The sequence below is a fragment of the Myripristis murdjan genome, chromosome 23 (genome assembly GCF_902150065.1).
Source record: "Myripristis murdjan chromosome 23, fMyrMur1.1, whole genome shotgun sequence".
NCBI classification, from domain to species: domain Eukaryota; kingdom Metazoa; phylum Chordata; class Actinopteri; order Holocentriformes; family Holocentridae; genus Myripristis; species Myripristis murdjan.
In genome coordinates, this window is record NC_044002.1 from 11,169,860 (window position 1) to 11,187,252 (window position 17,393).

General features: G+C 43.3%; 1 protein-coding gene across 1 annotated transcript in view; it reads right to left on the minus strand.

Moving 5' to 3' along the window:
* exoc4 (exocyst complex component 4) overlaps positions 1–17,393 on the minus strand; it is a 137,285-nt gene that overhangs the window by 93,376 nt on the left and 26,516 nt on the right. Inside the window, exons 9-10 of the mRNA XM_030045766.1 lie at positions 5,243–5,388; positions 4,446–4,534 (exon numbers count right to left, since the gene is read on the minus strand). Of these exons, the coding sequence (XP_029901626.1) occupies positions 4,446–4,534; positions 5,243–5,388 (235 nt within the window). The remainder of the gene's footprint in view (positions 1–4,445; positions 4,535–5,242; positions 5,389–17,393) is intronic.

Here is a 17,393-nt window from a genome sequence, read left to right on the forward strand (position 1 = left end):
AGATCCCCCTAACCACAGTCACCCCCACGTCTCCCGCTAGACGTTTTTCCATTTGCACCTCTTCTCCTTCCCCTCCCCATTGTGCTGTACAAATCAGCTTGACAAGAAACACCACTTCTGGTCGCCCCAAGCAGTCACTCACTTTCCACTCCTCCTCTCCCTGTTCCCCCTTCTCTCCAGGGGACACAATGCTATTATACATAAACAAGAAGCCCCTAATACAACATTGGCTTTTTTTCCCCTCTACCTCAGACCATGCATTAGGTATTAAAGGGTGGGGAGAAGGAAAGCTATTTGTAACAAGATTGGATGAGTGGGGGAAGCAGCCAGGCTGTTCTTTTTGTTTGCTGGACACCCGGTGAATGAGTCTATTTTGAATATCAAAAGGAACATGGGGAAAGTGTGAAATAGATTTGGAACACAGTTGATTATGAATACATCCCGGGAATGGGAGAGAGGTCAGAGGTGGGAGAGAGTTGGGACTGAGAGTGTGTGTCTCTGTGAGGCTGCAGGGGACGGGGAAGTTTTTAAGTGTGTATGTTTGTTTATGCGCATACGCGAGACGTGCGTACCAAAAGGCTTTGTGTACGGCTCTCAAAAAAGGAAGGTTGTCACTTCAAAAGTGCCCCAGGGCACGGTAATATTGAACACAATACAATGAACAACCGCAACACAAGGACAAATAAAATCAAAAAGCACGTAAATGCATTAGTGACTTGGCGTGGTGCAGGACCGCAGTAGTTATTGAGATATATTCACACTTCATGTCCCAGATGACCACTGGGGCACTCAGAGACATCTGCCGCCTACACAGACGATAGAGGGGCAATAAAAAGCAGAGGGCAAGGATGTAAAAGCCTAGTAGTTGAGAGACATACAGAGGCATATGGGGGTATGATAACATATCCGTTGCCGGGAAAGTGTTATTTTCATCATTTATTCATAGGGACCCATGATTGAATCTGGATGTGGCTCTGTGATTTTATACTGGGGGTTTAGAGAGTGCACAAACCCACAGAAGTACACATGAATTTGGACACACTTAGTCAAGCACACAGCCACCGATCTGACATATACATACACTGTACATTATGTTCCTGCCACACATACCTTGTGCTCCCTCCCCATGTACACCTACATCAGTGTAAGCATTACGTTGTAAACACACATTTCCTCACAGCCACACAGTGCTGTCTATCCAGATGTGGCTACATATGGAGCTGTAATGAAGTCTTTAGATGAAGCATTGGATTAATTGAAGCGTACGGGATGTGCTTCAGTGGAGAAGGCAAGCAATTAAGTCCCCTAAGCTCCCTGTATGTGTGTGTGTGTGTGTATGCCTATGCGTAATGAGATAGATGGTGGGCCCTTATACACGTATACAAGACTCGGGAGACACAGGCTACAGATATTACAGATTAATTTCAAATCCATTAAAGATATGTTGTGGGTCCAGATAACTTACAAAGTCATTAAACATATTTTACACAAACGCCGCTGCTCAGATTCCCAATCACAGAAGATTTAGGAGCCTACAGAGAGATATGTGGTGCATTGTAACCACAGAGGTGTGCATTAGGAGCAGAATGTAGATATATATTATATATCTGTAAATCAAGAAAATGGAAAATATGCACCCCACACTTAAATTTCAAAAGAGACTGGCAGGGAAACCCCACAAAACAACTCATATTTAACGTCTGTCAAGACGTTTTCAAACAGACTGCCTTTCAGCCACATATCGGTTATAGTTTTGAAAACCAATAAATCATTTTAGTCATTCATCAAGTAAAAACACCAAATATATGTTGATCATAGCTTCACTAAGATGAAGATGCTAAGATTTGCTTGCTTTTCTCCTGCCATATCATTACAAAATAAATTGTATAGTGTTTTTTTTGTTTTTGTTTTTTTTTCATGCAGGTCAGATTACAGAAACAATCTGAAGACATCACTTTGGACTCTAAGCTTCCATGAGCAACTGTTATTATTTTTGACACACTACACTAAATGATTATTCGAAAAAATAATTGCTAAATTAATCAACAATGAAAGAAAAATACCAGTAGCAGGCCTACAGTGGCAGGGGCTTTTGCACAAGCTGCAAGAGCATTTGTAGTTTTGACTTTGTACATGATTCAGTGCATGACCATTTTTATTCATTTGGTAACAGGGCATAGCTGGATTTAGAACCAACAATCAAACTCCTATTTCCAAGGCTATGTTGTGAGCATCTGACTTAATAACTACATTGACTTGAAGCAGATTGTTGAGAAAGGAGAGTTTAGGAAACTCTTCTTGAGAGAGTAAGAGACACACATGACTAAGCTTTAAGTGTTGAGTAATCCCGTAGCCAGAGGAACTCATCAACTCAATCTCTCATTTCTAACTCTTTTCCTCTCCCTCTCTCCCCCTACAGTAACTTTAATTTGAAGAGAGAGAAAGAGTCCCTTTCCACACCGTCTCAATACATATTTTTCTAATTTCTTCCTTCAGAAATCCCTTAATGGCTTCTTCGCTGGACCCTGATGAAAACAATGACTTTTAACCCTGCTCTCCCTCCCTCCTACTCTCCATCCATCTCTCCCCTCCCTCCATCACAGTCGACTTATTTCACTTTCTAAATGATTTCTTACTCCTTCAATCTCTTTACAGCCATTCAGGCCCCGGCCTGGTCTCGTGGCCAGCGCTACGCATTGTGACAGGCGAAATGAAAGCCCAGAGAAATCTCATCTTCTTATGAACGCTCCGAGGCATTCAGCCAGTCAAAAAAATATTTTTTCCCCCCTTCTTTCTGAGGTGCTGACAGAGGGAAGAAGAAAAAAAGTGAGCTGTTATTTGAAGACCATTTGGGGTTTTGCTTTATCCAGAGTTAATCAATGCTGTTCTTTTTTGTGGCAGGGCGGGGAGTTGAAACAGTTCACTTTGCATACGCTTACCAGACTCACTGTGACTGGCATTTCTTATGAACAAATAAATAAATAAGAAAGCACAGCTTGAGGGAGAGGTATTAAAATGTCCTCTCCTGCTCATCACCAAATGTATGCTAGAGTTCTTAGTCAAGTCAATTTCCCTCTGTGTATTTTTAAGTTGAATATCAGGAGATGCAACATTATTTACATTATTTACTTTTAAAAACTTCATCCTAAATTGTAATTATGTAGTTTTTGTCAAAGGACCATTTTTGCATGCACTAGGGAGTAGTCTCTATGGATTAAAAGCACTCTGCTGTTGTTGACAACACCTCTCTCTCTGTATCCTACCTACTCTGTTTTATTCAGACAATGTCAACGAGGAGCTGGGTGTGAAAAAAGAAAAACTAGCAGACAAACAGTGCTGTCAGGCACCGCTGATTGAAACCTCAAGGTCATCGCAGAGCTAGGCAGAGAAACAGAGAGGCAGAGAGAGAGAGAGCGAAAGAGAGAGAGAGAGAGAGAGAGAGAGAGCGAGAGAGAGAGAGAGAGAGAGAGAGAGAGAGGAGAATTAGAGTAGGAGTAGAGGAACAGCAAAGAGTCTCCAGGGGCTGGCTGTGTAGCTAGTTCTCTCACTATGCTTGTGTGTGTGTGTGTGTGTGTGTGCATGTGTGTGCTGGCACAAGGTAAAAACTGAGCACAAGAGCACACGGTGTAGCGGGGATGCATCGGCTATCTGCAGAGAAGGTTTTCAAGGCCTCTCCCTGTAGGCGGATTCAGCAAAGTCACCCTCCATTCGGCTTCCTTTCAATCTCTCTCTCCAATTCCCTTTTTGTCTGCCTTTCTTTTCAGGAGTGTAACTTCCTGACCTGCAACTCGCCCTTCCTATCTCTTCAACGCATCTGGTTAAGGCTCCCTCATGCTCTCCATCCAAACTCTCCATCTCTCTAAATCCCTCCATCACTCTGTGGCTGAATTGTTCCACTCCCTGCCTCCATTCTTGGCGACCAAAACACCCTCGCCCTCACTTCTTTCTCCATCTATCCTCTTCCCACTTCAGGTAAGCTACACCTGTCGGCCATCTCTTCATCACCTCTTTACTCATTCCTTTATCTATCTATTTGTACTTCCTCTTTATCTTTGTGTCTCTACAGAAAAGCCTCCATAACTTACTCTGGTAGTTTCTTTTTTTCAGGTATCTCATCGACTCCCCCCTATCATTCTATCATTCTCTCAACCCTGCTGTGCTATTTTCTCTTTTGCTTTTTAACACTACCTTCCTCCCTCTTCCTCTTTATTTGCCATATTGCTCTCATTCTTCCAACTTTGCTCAGCATCTAGCTTTCCATTCTTTTTTTCTGCTCTCTAAAAATTCCCATCTCTTTCTTCCTGTCTTCACCATCTTTCTATGCTCCCTCACTTTGGAGGTGTCCATTCCAGCTGCTCAGATGTCTTTTACCTCTCCACCTCTACATCTCATGCCTAGGTCCTTTCCTCTCTTCAAACCTCCCTCCCTCCATCCCCCATGCTCACCTTGTAGTTCTCCACTCTTGCTGTAGAGTTCCCTCCTCTGCTCTCTCAGGTAGGCGCTCATGCTAATAGCATGAGAAGATGACTCAAATCTAAAACACATAGGAGATCCAGCCAGTGGGTAAAAAAAATACAACAGCATGATAAACAAAGCAGCACAAGACAACAGAATAAAGAAACAGAGAGCAATGTGGTGGCTGTGGTGAAACAGCAGGGTTGGATTTGAGAAGTGAAACAGAATAATGTTAATTTATTACATTTTTAGTCATTTAAGCCCTTAGGTTTTATAGCTTAGCATTACAAAATACTATCAAGGTGTACATAGTCTCGACTACAGCTTGTGATGGTTGTCCGAACTTCATGTGACCTGACTGTTCTTGTCAGGCCAAAAACAGACAGGACAGAAATTTCAAGCTGCCTCTGCTTTTAGATTCTACAGTTCTCTGACTTATTTCAGCTTTTAATCAACACTTGACATAATTTTGTCTTAAGGCATAGCATTTGTTAAAGTGGCATTTAAATTTCCTTTTGGATTGGCTTTTTGGATGGATTTGACTGATGGCCTAATGTTAAATTTAAAATTTCCATCCATCTACCTATTTTAGTCTGAGGGCACTACAGAGACTACAGTTAATGAAAGGCCTAAAGATAAATTTCTACAACAAAATGTTGGGTTTTACTCTGGCTCTTACGAACAGTATAACTTATTCTTTCCAGAGCTTCTGAGATAATATTTGTATCAGCACAAGACATGATCTCTAGAAGTCAGGACCATGAGAAGTGAAGAGTGAGATCCTTACTTGAAGAGGGATTGCTTGGCACGCTGAGGTTTTTTCTTGGCAAAGAAAGCAGCAAACTCACTGCCGGTGCTGGCATAGGAAAGCTGAGCTGAGGGCTCGGCAGCGCTGCGGCTGTTCTTCACATCAAGGTAATCCATAAGCAGAACCTAGATGGCACACAGGAAAAGGTCAACAGCTGGCAAAAGAACTAAGGCACAATGATTATCTCATGGTCATGGTGAATGTTTGTCCTTCAACTGGATGGTTCTACTGTGTACCTGACCCTGACCTCTGACCTCCTTGCCTGGTACCAAGACTGAGCTGTCAGCTTGTTACACTCTGGTTCTATCTGCAGACTTCTTCAAAACTTTTTAAAGTGAACGCGTGATTCACGGGTCTGGAACCAGACTACTGACTTCACTGAGGAGAGCAAAATTTTCCTTCAAGGATAAATAAAAGACCTCATTGTACTCATCATCATCATCATATTATTATTATCATATTATCATTACTTAGACTTAGACTTAGACTTAGACTTCTTTTATTGTCATTGCACAAAAAAACACAGCAGTGAGATTTTGGCAACGAAATTTCGTTGCTTGGCTTCCGGATTACAGCAGAGATGAAATTGTGGGACCGTTTAGGTATATATAAATATAAATATTATACATAAATATAGTCTATATAACTGGTATGATATGGTCTATATAACTAGTGCTAAAAAACAGGAGCTAAATAGTAATGAGTGCAATTTAGAATAGCTAGATAAAACAGAATGTACAACAACAGACTAAACAGTGTAAACAACTGAATAACCAGTATAAATAATAATGAGTGCAATTGAGAATAACTAGATAAAAACAGAATGTAAACAACGGACTGAGCAGCGTAAACAACTGAATAACCAATGTAAATAATAATGAGTGCAATAAGAACAGAATGTAAACAACAGAAAAAGAAAACAACTGACTAAACAGTGTTAACAGTGGAAGATTGCACAGAAATGTATTGTCCATACGTAGCTGCTGGGCGGGCGGGGGGGGGGGGGGGGGGTTATTGCACAAATAGGAGGTAATTAATTCTCCTCATCCCAGGGGTGTTTCCCGGACTGGGCTACACACCCTGGGCCTGAAGAAACCATACCTCCATAAAGGGATATTGCACAGAAATGTATTGTCCATACGTAGCTGCTGGGCGGGCGGGCGGCGGAGGGGGGGGTTATTGCACAAATAGGAGGTAATTAATTCTCCTCATCCCAGGGGTGTTTCCCGGACTGGGCTACACACCCTGGGCCTGAAGAAACCATACCTCCATAAAGATATATTGCACAGAAATGTATTGTCCATATGACAAGTTATTTGGCATTGAGCAGTCTGATGGCCAGGGGGAAGTAACTGTTTCTGAGTCTGGCTGTTCTGCAGCGGATGCTGCGGAACCGTCTGCCAGACGCCAGTCGGGAGAACAGTCCATGCTGGGGGTGGGTGGGGTCAGAAATGATCCGGTGGGCTCTGGATAGGCAGCGGCTGTCTGCTACGTCCTGGATGGGGGGGAGCGAGGTCCCGATGATCTTCTCCGCCGTCCTCACCACTCTCTGCAGAGACTTCCAGTCTGAGGCCCTACAGCTCCCAGACCAGACGGAGATGCAGCTGGTCAGCAGGCTCTCGATGGTCCCTCTGTAGAAGGTGGTTAGGATGGGAGGGGGGAGGGAGGCTCTTCTCATCCGCCGTAGGAAGTGCAGGCGCTGCTGTGCCTTCTTCGCCAGGGAGGAGGTGTGGAGTGACCAGCCGAGGTTGTCGGTGATGTGCACCCCCAGGTACTTGGTAGTGCTCACGACTTCCACGGCTGTGTCGTTGATGAGGAGGGGTGTGTGGCTGGGTCTGGATCTCCTGAAGTCCACGATGATCTCCTTAGTTTTATCGACATTCAGGACCAGGTTGTTCACCTTACACCAGTCCACAAGGTGTTGCACTTCCTCCCTGTAAGCCAGTTCGTTGTCGTCCTGAATGAGGCCCACCACTGTTGTGTCGTCCGCGTACTTCAGGATGTGGTTGCTGCTGTACCTGGGGCGACAGTCGTGGGTCATCAGGGTGAACAACAGGGGGCTCAGAACACATCCCTGGGGGGAGCCGGTGTTCAGGGAGATGACACTGGAGGTGTTGTTCCCCACACGGACAGACTGGGTTCTGTCGGTGAGGAAGTCCAGCAGCCAGTTACACAGGGAGGTTTTGAGGCCCAGGGGCTCCAGTTTGCATATCAGGTCCTGGGGGATGATCGTATTGAATGCTGAGCTGAAGTCCAGGAACAGCATCCGTACGTGGGTGTTCTTTCCTTCCAGGTGCTCCAGGCTCAGGTGGAGAGCAGTGGAGATGGCATCCTCCGTGGAGCGGTTTGGCTGATATGCAAACTGGAACGGGTCGAATGATGGGGGGAGTATGGAGATGATGTTGTCCTTAACCACCCTCTCGAAGCACTTCATGATGGTGGATGTAAGTGCAACGGGGCGAAAGTCGTTAAGGCATGTGATGGCTGGTTTCTTGGGCACTGGAATTATTGTGGCCGACTTGAAACATGGGGGGACAACAGCCAGGTTCAGTGACATGTTGAAAATGTCTGTGAGCACATGGGCCAGCTGGTCTGCACATTCCTTGATCAGCCGTCCTGGAATGTTGTCAGGGCCTGCAGCTTTCCGTGCATTGACCTTCCTCAGGGCTCTCCGCACTGCAGTGATTTCAAGCCTGAGTGGCTGTTCATCGGGGTGGGGGGTAGCCTTCCTCGCAGGATTTTTATTTAGAGCTTCAAACCTTCCGAAGAAGTTATTGAGCTCATTGAGGAAGCTGATGTCATCCTGGCAGGGTGTGGGTGTGGCTTTGTAGTCGGTGACAGTCTGGATGCCCTGCCACAGTTGTCTGGTGTTGTTGGGGTCCTGGAAGAAGCCCTGGATCTTCTGACTGTGGGCGCGCTTTGCTACTCTGATGGCACGGTTCAGATTTGCCCTCGCTGATTTGAGTGCCGTCGCATCACCAGATTTGAATGCAGCATTGCGCTCCCTCAGTCTTTCGCGCACCTCCTTAGTCATCCAAGGTTTCTGGTTGGCCCGTGTGATGATAGTCTTGGTGACTGTAACCTCCTCCATGCACCACTGTATGTAGCCTGACACAGATGCAGCATACTCCCCCACATTGGTGTGTTGATTGTCTGTTGCAGCCTCTCTGAACATGCTCCATTCGGTGCATTCAAAACAGTCCTGCAGTGCAGACATGGCTCCCTCAGGCCACACTCTCACCTTCTTCACAGCCGGCTTTTCCCTGGTGAGCAAAGGCTGGTATGCAGGAATTAGCATAACAGAGAGGTGGTCTGAGGAGCCCAGGTGGGGGCGGGGGGCTGCTCTGAATGCCTTCTTGATGTTTGTGTAAACCAAGTCCAGTGTATTCTCCCCTCTAGTAGCAAAATCCACATGCTGGTAAAAATTCGGAAGCACAGTCTTCATGTTGGCCTGGTTAAAGTCCCCAGCAACAATAAAAACGCTCTCCGGGTGTGTGGATTGCATGTCGCTGATGGCGCGGTAGAGAACACTCAGGGCTTGTTTACAGTTAGCGCTGGGCGGAATGTAAACAGCAACAATGGTGACGCTGGTGAATTCCCGGGGCAGGTAGAAGGGTCTGCATCTCACAATCGTAAACTCTATGTCCACACAGCAATGACTGGAGACCAGAGTAGCGTTGTTACACCAGCTGTTGTTAGTGTAAATGCAAACACCACCTCCCCGTGTTTTACCTGTGAGAGCATGGCTCCTGTCGGACCTGAATGTTGTTAGCCCGTCCAGGCTGATGGCGGTGTCCGGGACAGAAGAGTTGAGCCACGTCTCGGTGAGAATGATAATGCAGCAGTTTCTTGTCTCCCGTTTCGTGATTAAGTCCAGCTTCAGGTAGTCCAGTTTGTTTTCCAGGGAGCGTACGTTGGCGAGCAGGACTGATGGAAGCGGCGGTCGGAACGGGTTAGCTTTTAGCTTAGCTGTAAGTCCACCGCGACAACCGCGCTTCTGCTTCCTCTCGCACCGCCTCCGATGTCTCCGCGGGTGGCCTGCGCTGGGGGGAGACTCCGCTGTTCTGTGATCCGCTGGATCTGACCGGCGTAGCAGACCGAGGTTGTGTAGGGCGGTCCGCGTCTCTGGGCTTACAGGGTTTACGGGGTCTACGTTGCTAAATTTTCTAATACTAATGATAAACTGCCGGTCATATACTATTCTAGCACTGTTTCGCTGAATTTGTGATGCTAAAAACACTGAACTAGATGGCGAAATTACCGATAAAGTGGCTATGTTACCGGGAGCCGAAGCAGCCGCAGCCGGACAGGGCGCCGCCATCTTTATTATTATCATCATCATCATTATCATCATCATCATCATCATCATTATTATTGTCATTGTTATTATTATTATTATTAGCAGTAGTAGTAGTAGTAGCAGTATTAGTATTATTAGTATTATTATCATCAATATTTCTATCCCTAGTAGAGATCAAATGTGTCCAAGTGGTTCAAGAAAACTAGGTCACTGTCAAACAGATCCAGCCATCAACTCTAAAGACAAAATGCTCTAGGTAAGTCCATTTGCACTTATACTACATTACATCACTCCATGAAGCAGTACAGATGGAATGACACACACAAGTCATCATCAATTCCTGGAATTTCATTGTGTCACTGGTAATGGACTCCCTAATACACTCTGTGATGTCATTTCAAAACATTATGCTCTTATCCAGTTACAATACTAAAACGGCAGGAATTTATTGTGACACTGATGTCCACTTTAGCAAAAAACAGTCTCGCCAATCAGTCACAGAGTCCTTCACCCAACAACAACAAAAAACGTCATCACAACTTTATTGGCAATAAGTACAGTCATGTTACACAGTATGTAATCACATGGTTCCTCTATGTCTTAGAAGCTGTATCACATAGTATTAAGGTCTTGCAGACTAGGACACTCATCACCGTATCTTGGCTGCTTGGATTGGCTGGCCTGCCCTGCCCACCCATCAACTTCTTCTTTGGTACCTTCTTATCTATGAGTCCTTGTAGGTCTACTTCACAATTATCTGTAAAAACATTTGTGGAAATTTCACAGTCAGTATTTCTACTGCTGTGTGTCCCCAAGGACAGAACTGAATTTGGCAAAAGAGCCTTCATGTATTCTGCTCCCTCTTTATGGAAGTCACTGCAAAATTAAGCTGAAAGAGCCAGAGAGTTTAAACTGTTAATGAAGAATCTCATGGCAAACTCTCATTAGGGGCCGTCTCAGCTGTGTTTGATTTAAAAAGGTTTGGCCCATTAGCCTGCTAGAGTGATACTGCTTTCTACTACTACATAGTGAAGAAAAAAAATACTTTACTCTCTATTTTATCTGACTTTGACTGCATTTTTCTTTTGTAAATGGTTGTATGACGTTTGTCTTGCCACTTTCATGGCCAGGTCTCAATGGGATTTCCTTGTAACATACTTTACAGGATAATGAAATAAAGCGTGCAGCTTCTGTGTATTTTTATTTAAAAACTTGGGGCAATTTTTCTCCTCAAGAACTAAAAGCATACTGATCCCCACTTTGGCCCATTTACAGTTTCAGGGTAGGTCGCGGGAACAAAAACATTTCCTCTCAATATTAGAATTATATTTTGTTGTGTTGTAGAAGCAAATTATGATATAATACCATGTTATTTTATAAGCATTTTACTAAACAGTGGTGGATTTTTTCTGTTTTATTTTGCTGTGATGGTTCACCATTACTGAATGAATCCTTAGAAAAAAATACTGTTGTAATACTACACTGTAACAGACTTTATGGCAACAGGTAGTCGACAAAGTCAAAGCCTAAACAATATCTCAAGTTTGAGAGAGAAACGGGACAGTGGTATGACCGCAGGATTTTGATGACCGTCATAAAAATTCCTGCCTTCCATTTCCCTGATCTGTCTGCATGATCCATGGCAAAATCCATCACTGTCAGATCACGCTTCATAAAAATCTTATCAACTTCTAACAATAGCTGAGGACAGTCACATTCAAACACTGGCCAGACAAAAAAAGTTAACTTCCTCTACTCTATCATTCTATGTCCACAGTCTCTCGTTCACTTTCTTTTGCTCTCATTTTTCAAAATCTCTCATCTCTCGCTTTGCTATTTTCTCTCCCTCCCTCTCTCTCTATGTCAGTTCCTCTTTCCCTTTGTCTCTCCATTCCTCTCTCTGTGTGAATACATATGTTCTAAAATAGCCTCCCATATCTAATAGCTTCATAATTTAGCAGGGCCATTTAGCCTGTGTGCATCTAATTCTGCGGCACAGCGCGGGTCAGCCCAGAGTGGGACAGGAGTAATGGCTGAGCAGATGGAGATCCATCCCACCCATAATGATGTAATTAACGCTGAAAAGAGCACCCCCGTCATGCATGGGAAAGCCTTCACATGCACATACCGGCATCCATGTTAATTCAAGAACACATACATGAGCACATACATACTGCTGCAACAGACAATTATTTTCATTATCAATTAATCTTTTAGCTATCATTTTCTCGATTAATCAATTACTAGTTTGGTCTATAAAATGTCTCAAAATGGTGAAAAATGTTGATCACAATTTCCCAGAACCCAAGCTGACGTCCTCAAATGTCTTATTTTGTCCCAACCAACAGTCCACAAATCAAAGATATTTAGTTTACTGTTGTAGAGGACTAAGGAAACCAGAACATTTTCAATCTGAGTAGCTGGAATCAAAGACTTATCAAAAGAGTTGGCAATTAATTTAACAGTTGGCAACTAATCAAATATTTAACAAAGTGTTGCAGTTCTACACATATCTGAGCACACACTCAAAAAAAAAAGAGTAGAAAGGCAGGTCCACTGTGGAGGATTTTTTTTTTCTTTTTTTTAGATGGCTAATTTATTTATTTATTTGGCATTTAGACATTTAATGGTATATTACACAAAAAGGGTTAATACATTATTTTGCTTCAAATATTAATAACTGAATCAAAATATTTTTTCCACAGAAAAAATGGGTTTTCTCTGAAGTTAAATGAGCCTGGGTCATGTTGGATCATACATAGCCGTGTAAATATGCAAGATAAAAACACTTGAAATCTTTCACCACACAAATAATCACTTTAAAGATCACGCACACACACAAACACACACACACACACACACACACACACACACACACACACTGTTGTCTTCACAGTGACCACCCCAGCCCCCATCACACCCACCCTTCCCAATTGGCAACACCAGGGCCTCCACTTGCCATTAGCTGCATGCTGCAGCTAATCCTATCAGTGTATTAATTACTAATGATGAGCTGATAGAGCAAACTCTCCAGCAAGCTAACGCCCCAGTAGACTTAATGAAATGCCAGCACTGGGCTGATGAAGGGGCTCCGACCCTACTTAAATTGCATTAGCCCAGAGACAGAGTGAACTTTGGAGGCAATTAACTGGACTGCTAGGACAGAGAGAAAGAGAGACAGGGAGAGAGGGCACAAGAGAGAAGGAAGGGAGGAAGGAAGGAAGAGAGGAAGAAAGGAGAGCGGAAGGAAGGAGAGAGGAGGGACAGAAGTGTGAAGAGTCGTGCAGGAGAGAAAGAGCAAAGGATTAGAGTTAGAGATAGAATAATGAACACAATGATAAGAATGGAGGTAGTAAAAAGGAAAGAGTGACGGAAAAGAAAAGCCAGCAAGTGAGGCAAAGAAAGACAATGACAGAGAAAGACCAATAAAAAATAAATAAAAAATAAAACCACTCAAGTTTAAAAGAGGTGTAGTTCTGACTGTGCTAGGTATCCCTAAAGTGGAATTCCTGCCAGCTATGACAAGGACATAATTCTTATTAAAAGGTAGATTTGAGTCTCTATTACTCAATCTGCAGTCAGCAGCCAGCCATGTTAGAGTTAATAACTCACATTTTCACTGCCAACACTTCAGAGTAGCTCAATTATTTCTTTAGCCATCACAAAGCTGCCTTGGTAACAAGTGCGCCATTTGTCCTAAAGAGGTTAGGCTACTTTGTCGTTAAGCCAAACTGCAAAACTGGCAAATTCAAAACTTTTTCTTGTTGTTAGTGGAAGACACTTGGACTAAATATATTTCAGTCTCATTGTGTGCATTGTGTAAACCAATTCTAAAAAACACCAGAGAACAATTTCATAAGTTGAAATCTTTCTCCTTGTTTGTCAGTTATAATGCTTAGTAGCCTAACAACACCTGAGTTATCCTGTCCCTCTTTCCTAATGACATATGTGACTACTAATTCATGTGTGTGTGTGTGTGTGTGTGTGTGTGTGTGTGTGTGTGTGTGTGTGTGTCCATGTCTCCATAATGTGTCAAGCATGTTAAATCTAATTAAAATCACCTTTACTCCGGCAACAATCCGTCTTCTCTTGACAGTGCCTTCTTTCTGATAATATTATATTAGATCTTATTACTGTCACCTTTGTGTGGCTGGACAGCTCATTAGTGAGGCACACCTCACACACTGACACAGATATACTGACACTGGAGACACAAGCTTCAAGAGAGCTAACACTGGTGGTACCGGGGGAGAGTGTAGGAGAGCATGGAGAGGAGTGAGAATAGAAACTGAGCTGGGGGAGAAAGCAATAGAAAATGGAGACTTGTGATGGAAAGAATGAGAAAGAGGGAAAGCAAGAAGGAAACAGAGAGAACTGGGCTGGAGCAGGACAGACTGAAGGCAGGAGAGAAAGAGGGAGAAAGAGAAGGAGAAAGAGCAAGTGAGCCAGAGTGCAAGAGGTCCTTCTGTCACAGCCAGCTTAGGGATGATGAACAGCAGCATTATCACAGCTGCCACAACAAAGAGCTGCCCCAGTCACTGCACCCAAAGGCAAGCACCACAGCAAAGCAACAGAGCAAAGATCCACAAGTGACACAAACAGGAAAAAATCTGGGGTTTACAGTAGAGGTCTGCACCTGCTTCTCTTTAACACCACACCCGCCCACTCCCACTGTTTTTGTACTCGTAGTTTTCTGCCACACCCATAAGCCTGCAATCTGTGACTCTTTGGCAGGTATCATCATAGTCCACCATACAAATTTCAACTCTTAATCCAAAAGCCTTAAAAGATTTCCCTAAATGCTGGATAAGTGTGGCATCTAAACATTAGCTGTGATAAAAATGACCATGGAGCAGCCCACTGCTGTCAAATATCAACGTTTGTTGTGTATGTGATATGCTCAAGTGCGTGTAGCACACAATATACAGCCTCGTATCAAGCCGGCATCATGACCATACACATGCCTGCCTCCAGCCTTCGCTTAGAGAGAAAAAAAAAAACTGCCAACATCTGTGGCAGGTCTTGATTGACCTGCAGGCTGACTGGCACCACTTGGACATCTACTCTACAGTCGTGCCAATATGCAGTGCATCTGGTAAGCCATGTGTCCAAATCAAACTGTGATCAGAATCAATTGTATGAATACAGGCAGTCATTACATAGCCAGCGGTTCTATAAATTTCTATCATGAACACATGAGCGCTGGGCGATACGGCCAAAAAATAAAATCGCAGTTTTTTTTTTTTTTTCAAACATGTCACAATTCAAGATTTTAATCTAGATTTCTGTTGTTTTTCACTTAGTACTACTACTAACTAACGGGAATCTTTTGCAGGCATGAGCATAGGACTGGTGATTCATGCATGGACATGCACGCTGGGTGTCGTGAGTGAATTGCAGCTTGTTTGAGAGAGCACTCAGTGGCTGTAATAATGATATATTTGAACAGGCAATATCTTTTACAAATCTGCCATTTTTGTATCAATTTAAAACATACATCAGAATTAATCAATTTAATTGATTTATTGCCCAGCCCTAGAACACATACATACAATCATAAGAAAAACAATACTACAACAGTACATCACTGTGAAAGCTTGACAAACCAACTGAGCAAAACAAAGAAATAGCATCATAATGACTGTTTCATAATGTTAATTATGATGTTAATTTGTGACTGCTTTTTATCAAAAGGCAACCCTTGTCAATTGTTTGAGCCTCTGTTTAGCTTCCACCACATGCAAGACTTTTGTAACTTTTGCAAAAGTTTTGTTGAGTAAAAGGTAGTAGACAGTCCACAGCCAATAATGCAGTCTCATTAAAAGGCTGTTGCTGACACAGCCGAGCCAATATGCAACCTCACCAGCTCTCAGTGTAGCTTAGAGTAGCAAGGAAAACAGAGGTTACTCAAGAAACCTAAATACTCAATCTATGTAAACTCTAGGCACTCACACAAGCCTCACTTGAGATTCAATTTGTTGCCTTCCTTCTTCACAATCAAACCATTCATGCAATTTTATATCGAACACAGAGTAACTTGACTCTGGCCGCCCCACCTCAGACATTTTAGACCTGCATTTCTCCTTTTCCCGGGATGTCTTTTCACAGGTAAACACAAACCATGTCCAGGAAATGAGGGATTATGTCCATTCCGTTCCTTATAATCATGTCACAAAGCATAACAGCTAACTCTCTAGATAGTTTGGTGTCCCATGACAAGTGGCCCAAAAAGGCCCAGCCCAAATGACCCCTGGATAACAGCCCTCATGCAGAGCCCTCAGATTGGCCTGGCAATGGCCTGTCAGCATGAGATTATCACAATAACTGACACAAAGTATGACTTCAGTGGAGACAGACTGGTAACCGGTGGAAACAACAGTGGCTGACTGGGTGGAAAATATATTAAGTTTCACACACATTTCTTGAACTACTTAAGTACAGTAACAATGCAGTAGCGTAGCATTATAGCACACAAGTGGTGAAAGAAAATAAATATAAATATTCTGACAAGATTCAACTCCCAATTGCTTGTTTTTTTTAGAAGGACAAAAATCATGCATAAGCAATGTTGTTAGCAGCTTCTTGACTGCAGCTGAATCTTGATCATTCCTCTAGGACAGCAACTCTGTGCTTAATTAGCTCAGAGGGCCTCCGCAAAAACTTCACATTGTTTCTCTCCTTACACTCTGAGGTTATAGAGAGTTGATGAAGAGATGGGAAGGGAGAAAAGGGTCCATTTTAATGCACTACAATCAATATTCATGGCTGCATCTGTGAAAGAGTGAATGGAAAATATGGACAGTGTGTAAATATGTGAGAAACAGCAAATGGCTCTTCACACCAGATAATAAGACTGAGCTGGAGAGTCGACTTGTTAGTATTTGTGTGTGTACATATGTGCATGTGTGTGTGTGTGTGGGTGGGAATACAAGCAAGAGTCACATTTTTCTTAAGAGTTCCCCTGACAAAGACAATAATTTCCACCACAACTATATTCAATGTAATTCTATCAATCAACCAAACACACCTGACTTGAGTGACTTGGGTCTGGTCCCAAACTTAAAATCAGCCTGCTGGGCTGAGTGCTAAGTTCTATTAACTAAGGGGAAAAGCTTCATGGAAGTGTGCCTTTATAATTCATTATCAGCACTCCCTCTATCTCCCCGAAACCAAATATCCTGATGTCAGGTTTTGTGCTGCAAGAGGAGAGTGTATGTATTCATGCTCTGTTCACTCCATTAGGGTTTAGCAATAAATAAGCACAATTAACGGGGAACATCACTGAAAGGTCTGCAGGTGAGCGCTTGATTGGATAAACCCAGCAGTCAATTAGCTAAAATGAAAGGATTAAATATCACTTTATTTCTTCCTTCCTTCTTTCCATCCTTCGCTCCCTATTAAGTCATCTTGAAAACATCACCATGCTTCTCAAGGCTTTACTGAAAGCGGTTCTTTGTTTCTCCACTAAATCCCCTGGCTGGTGTCTTGTCACAAAACTCATTGAGTGATAGCCCTTGCTGCTAGCTTGAAGCTCAAGCCAAGAGTGTCCTTGGCCATCAAAAAAAGAGGTTCTGTCTACACTCTGTATTGATCGTGTTCCAGAAACTTCAATAACCTTCCCAAGTTCAGACAGAGCTTTAGCCACAACCACGTACTCCCTTAGCACTGAACTACTGCTAACCAGTGGGGATCCCCACCTGGAGCGCACCACATCTAGTCAATCTTTTGAAGGCCATGTTGTTGACAGTGGAAAAGACATTGCATCTGCATGTTCACTGAAACTCGTTTTATTTGGTGCTGTGTCCTTGCTTTGTCCCCAAGCTGTTTTGA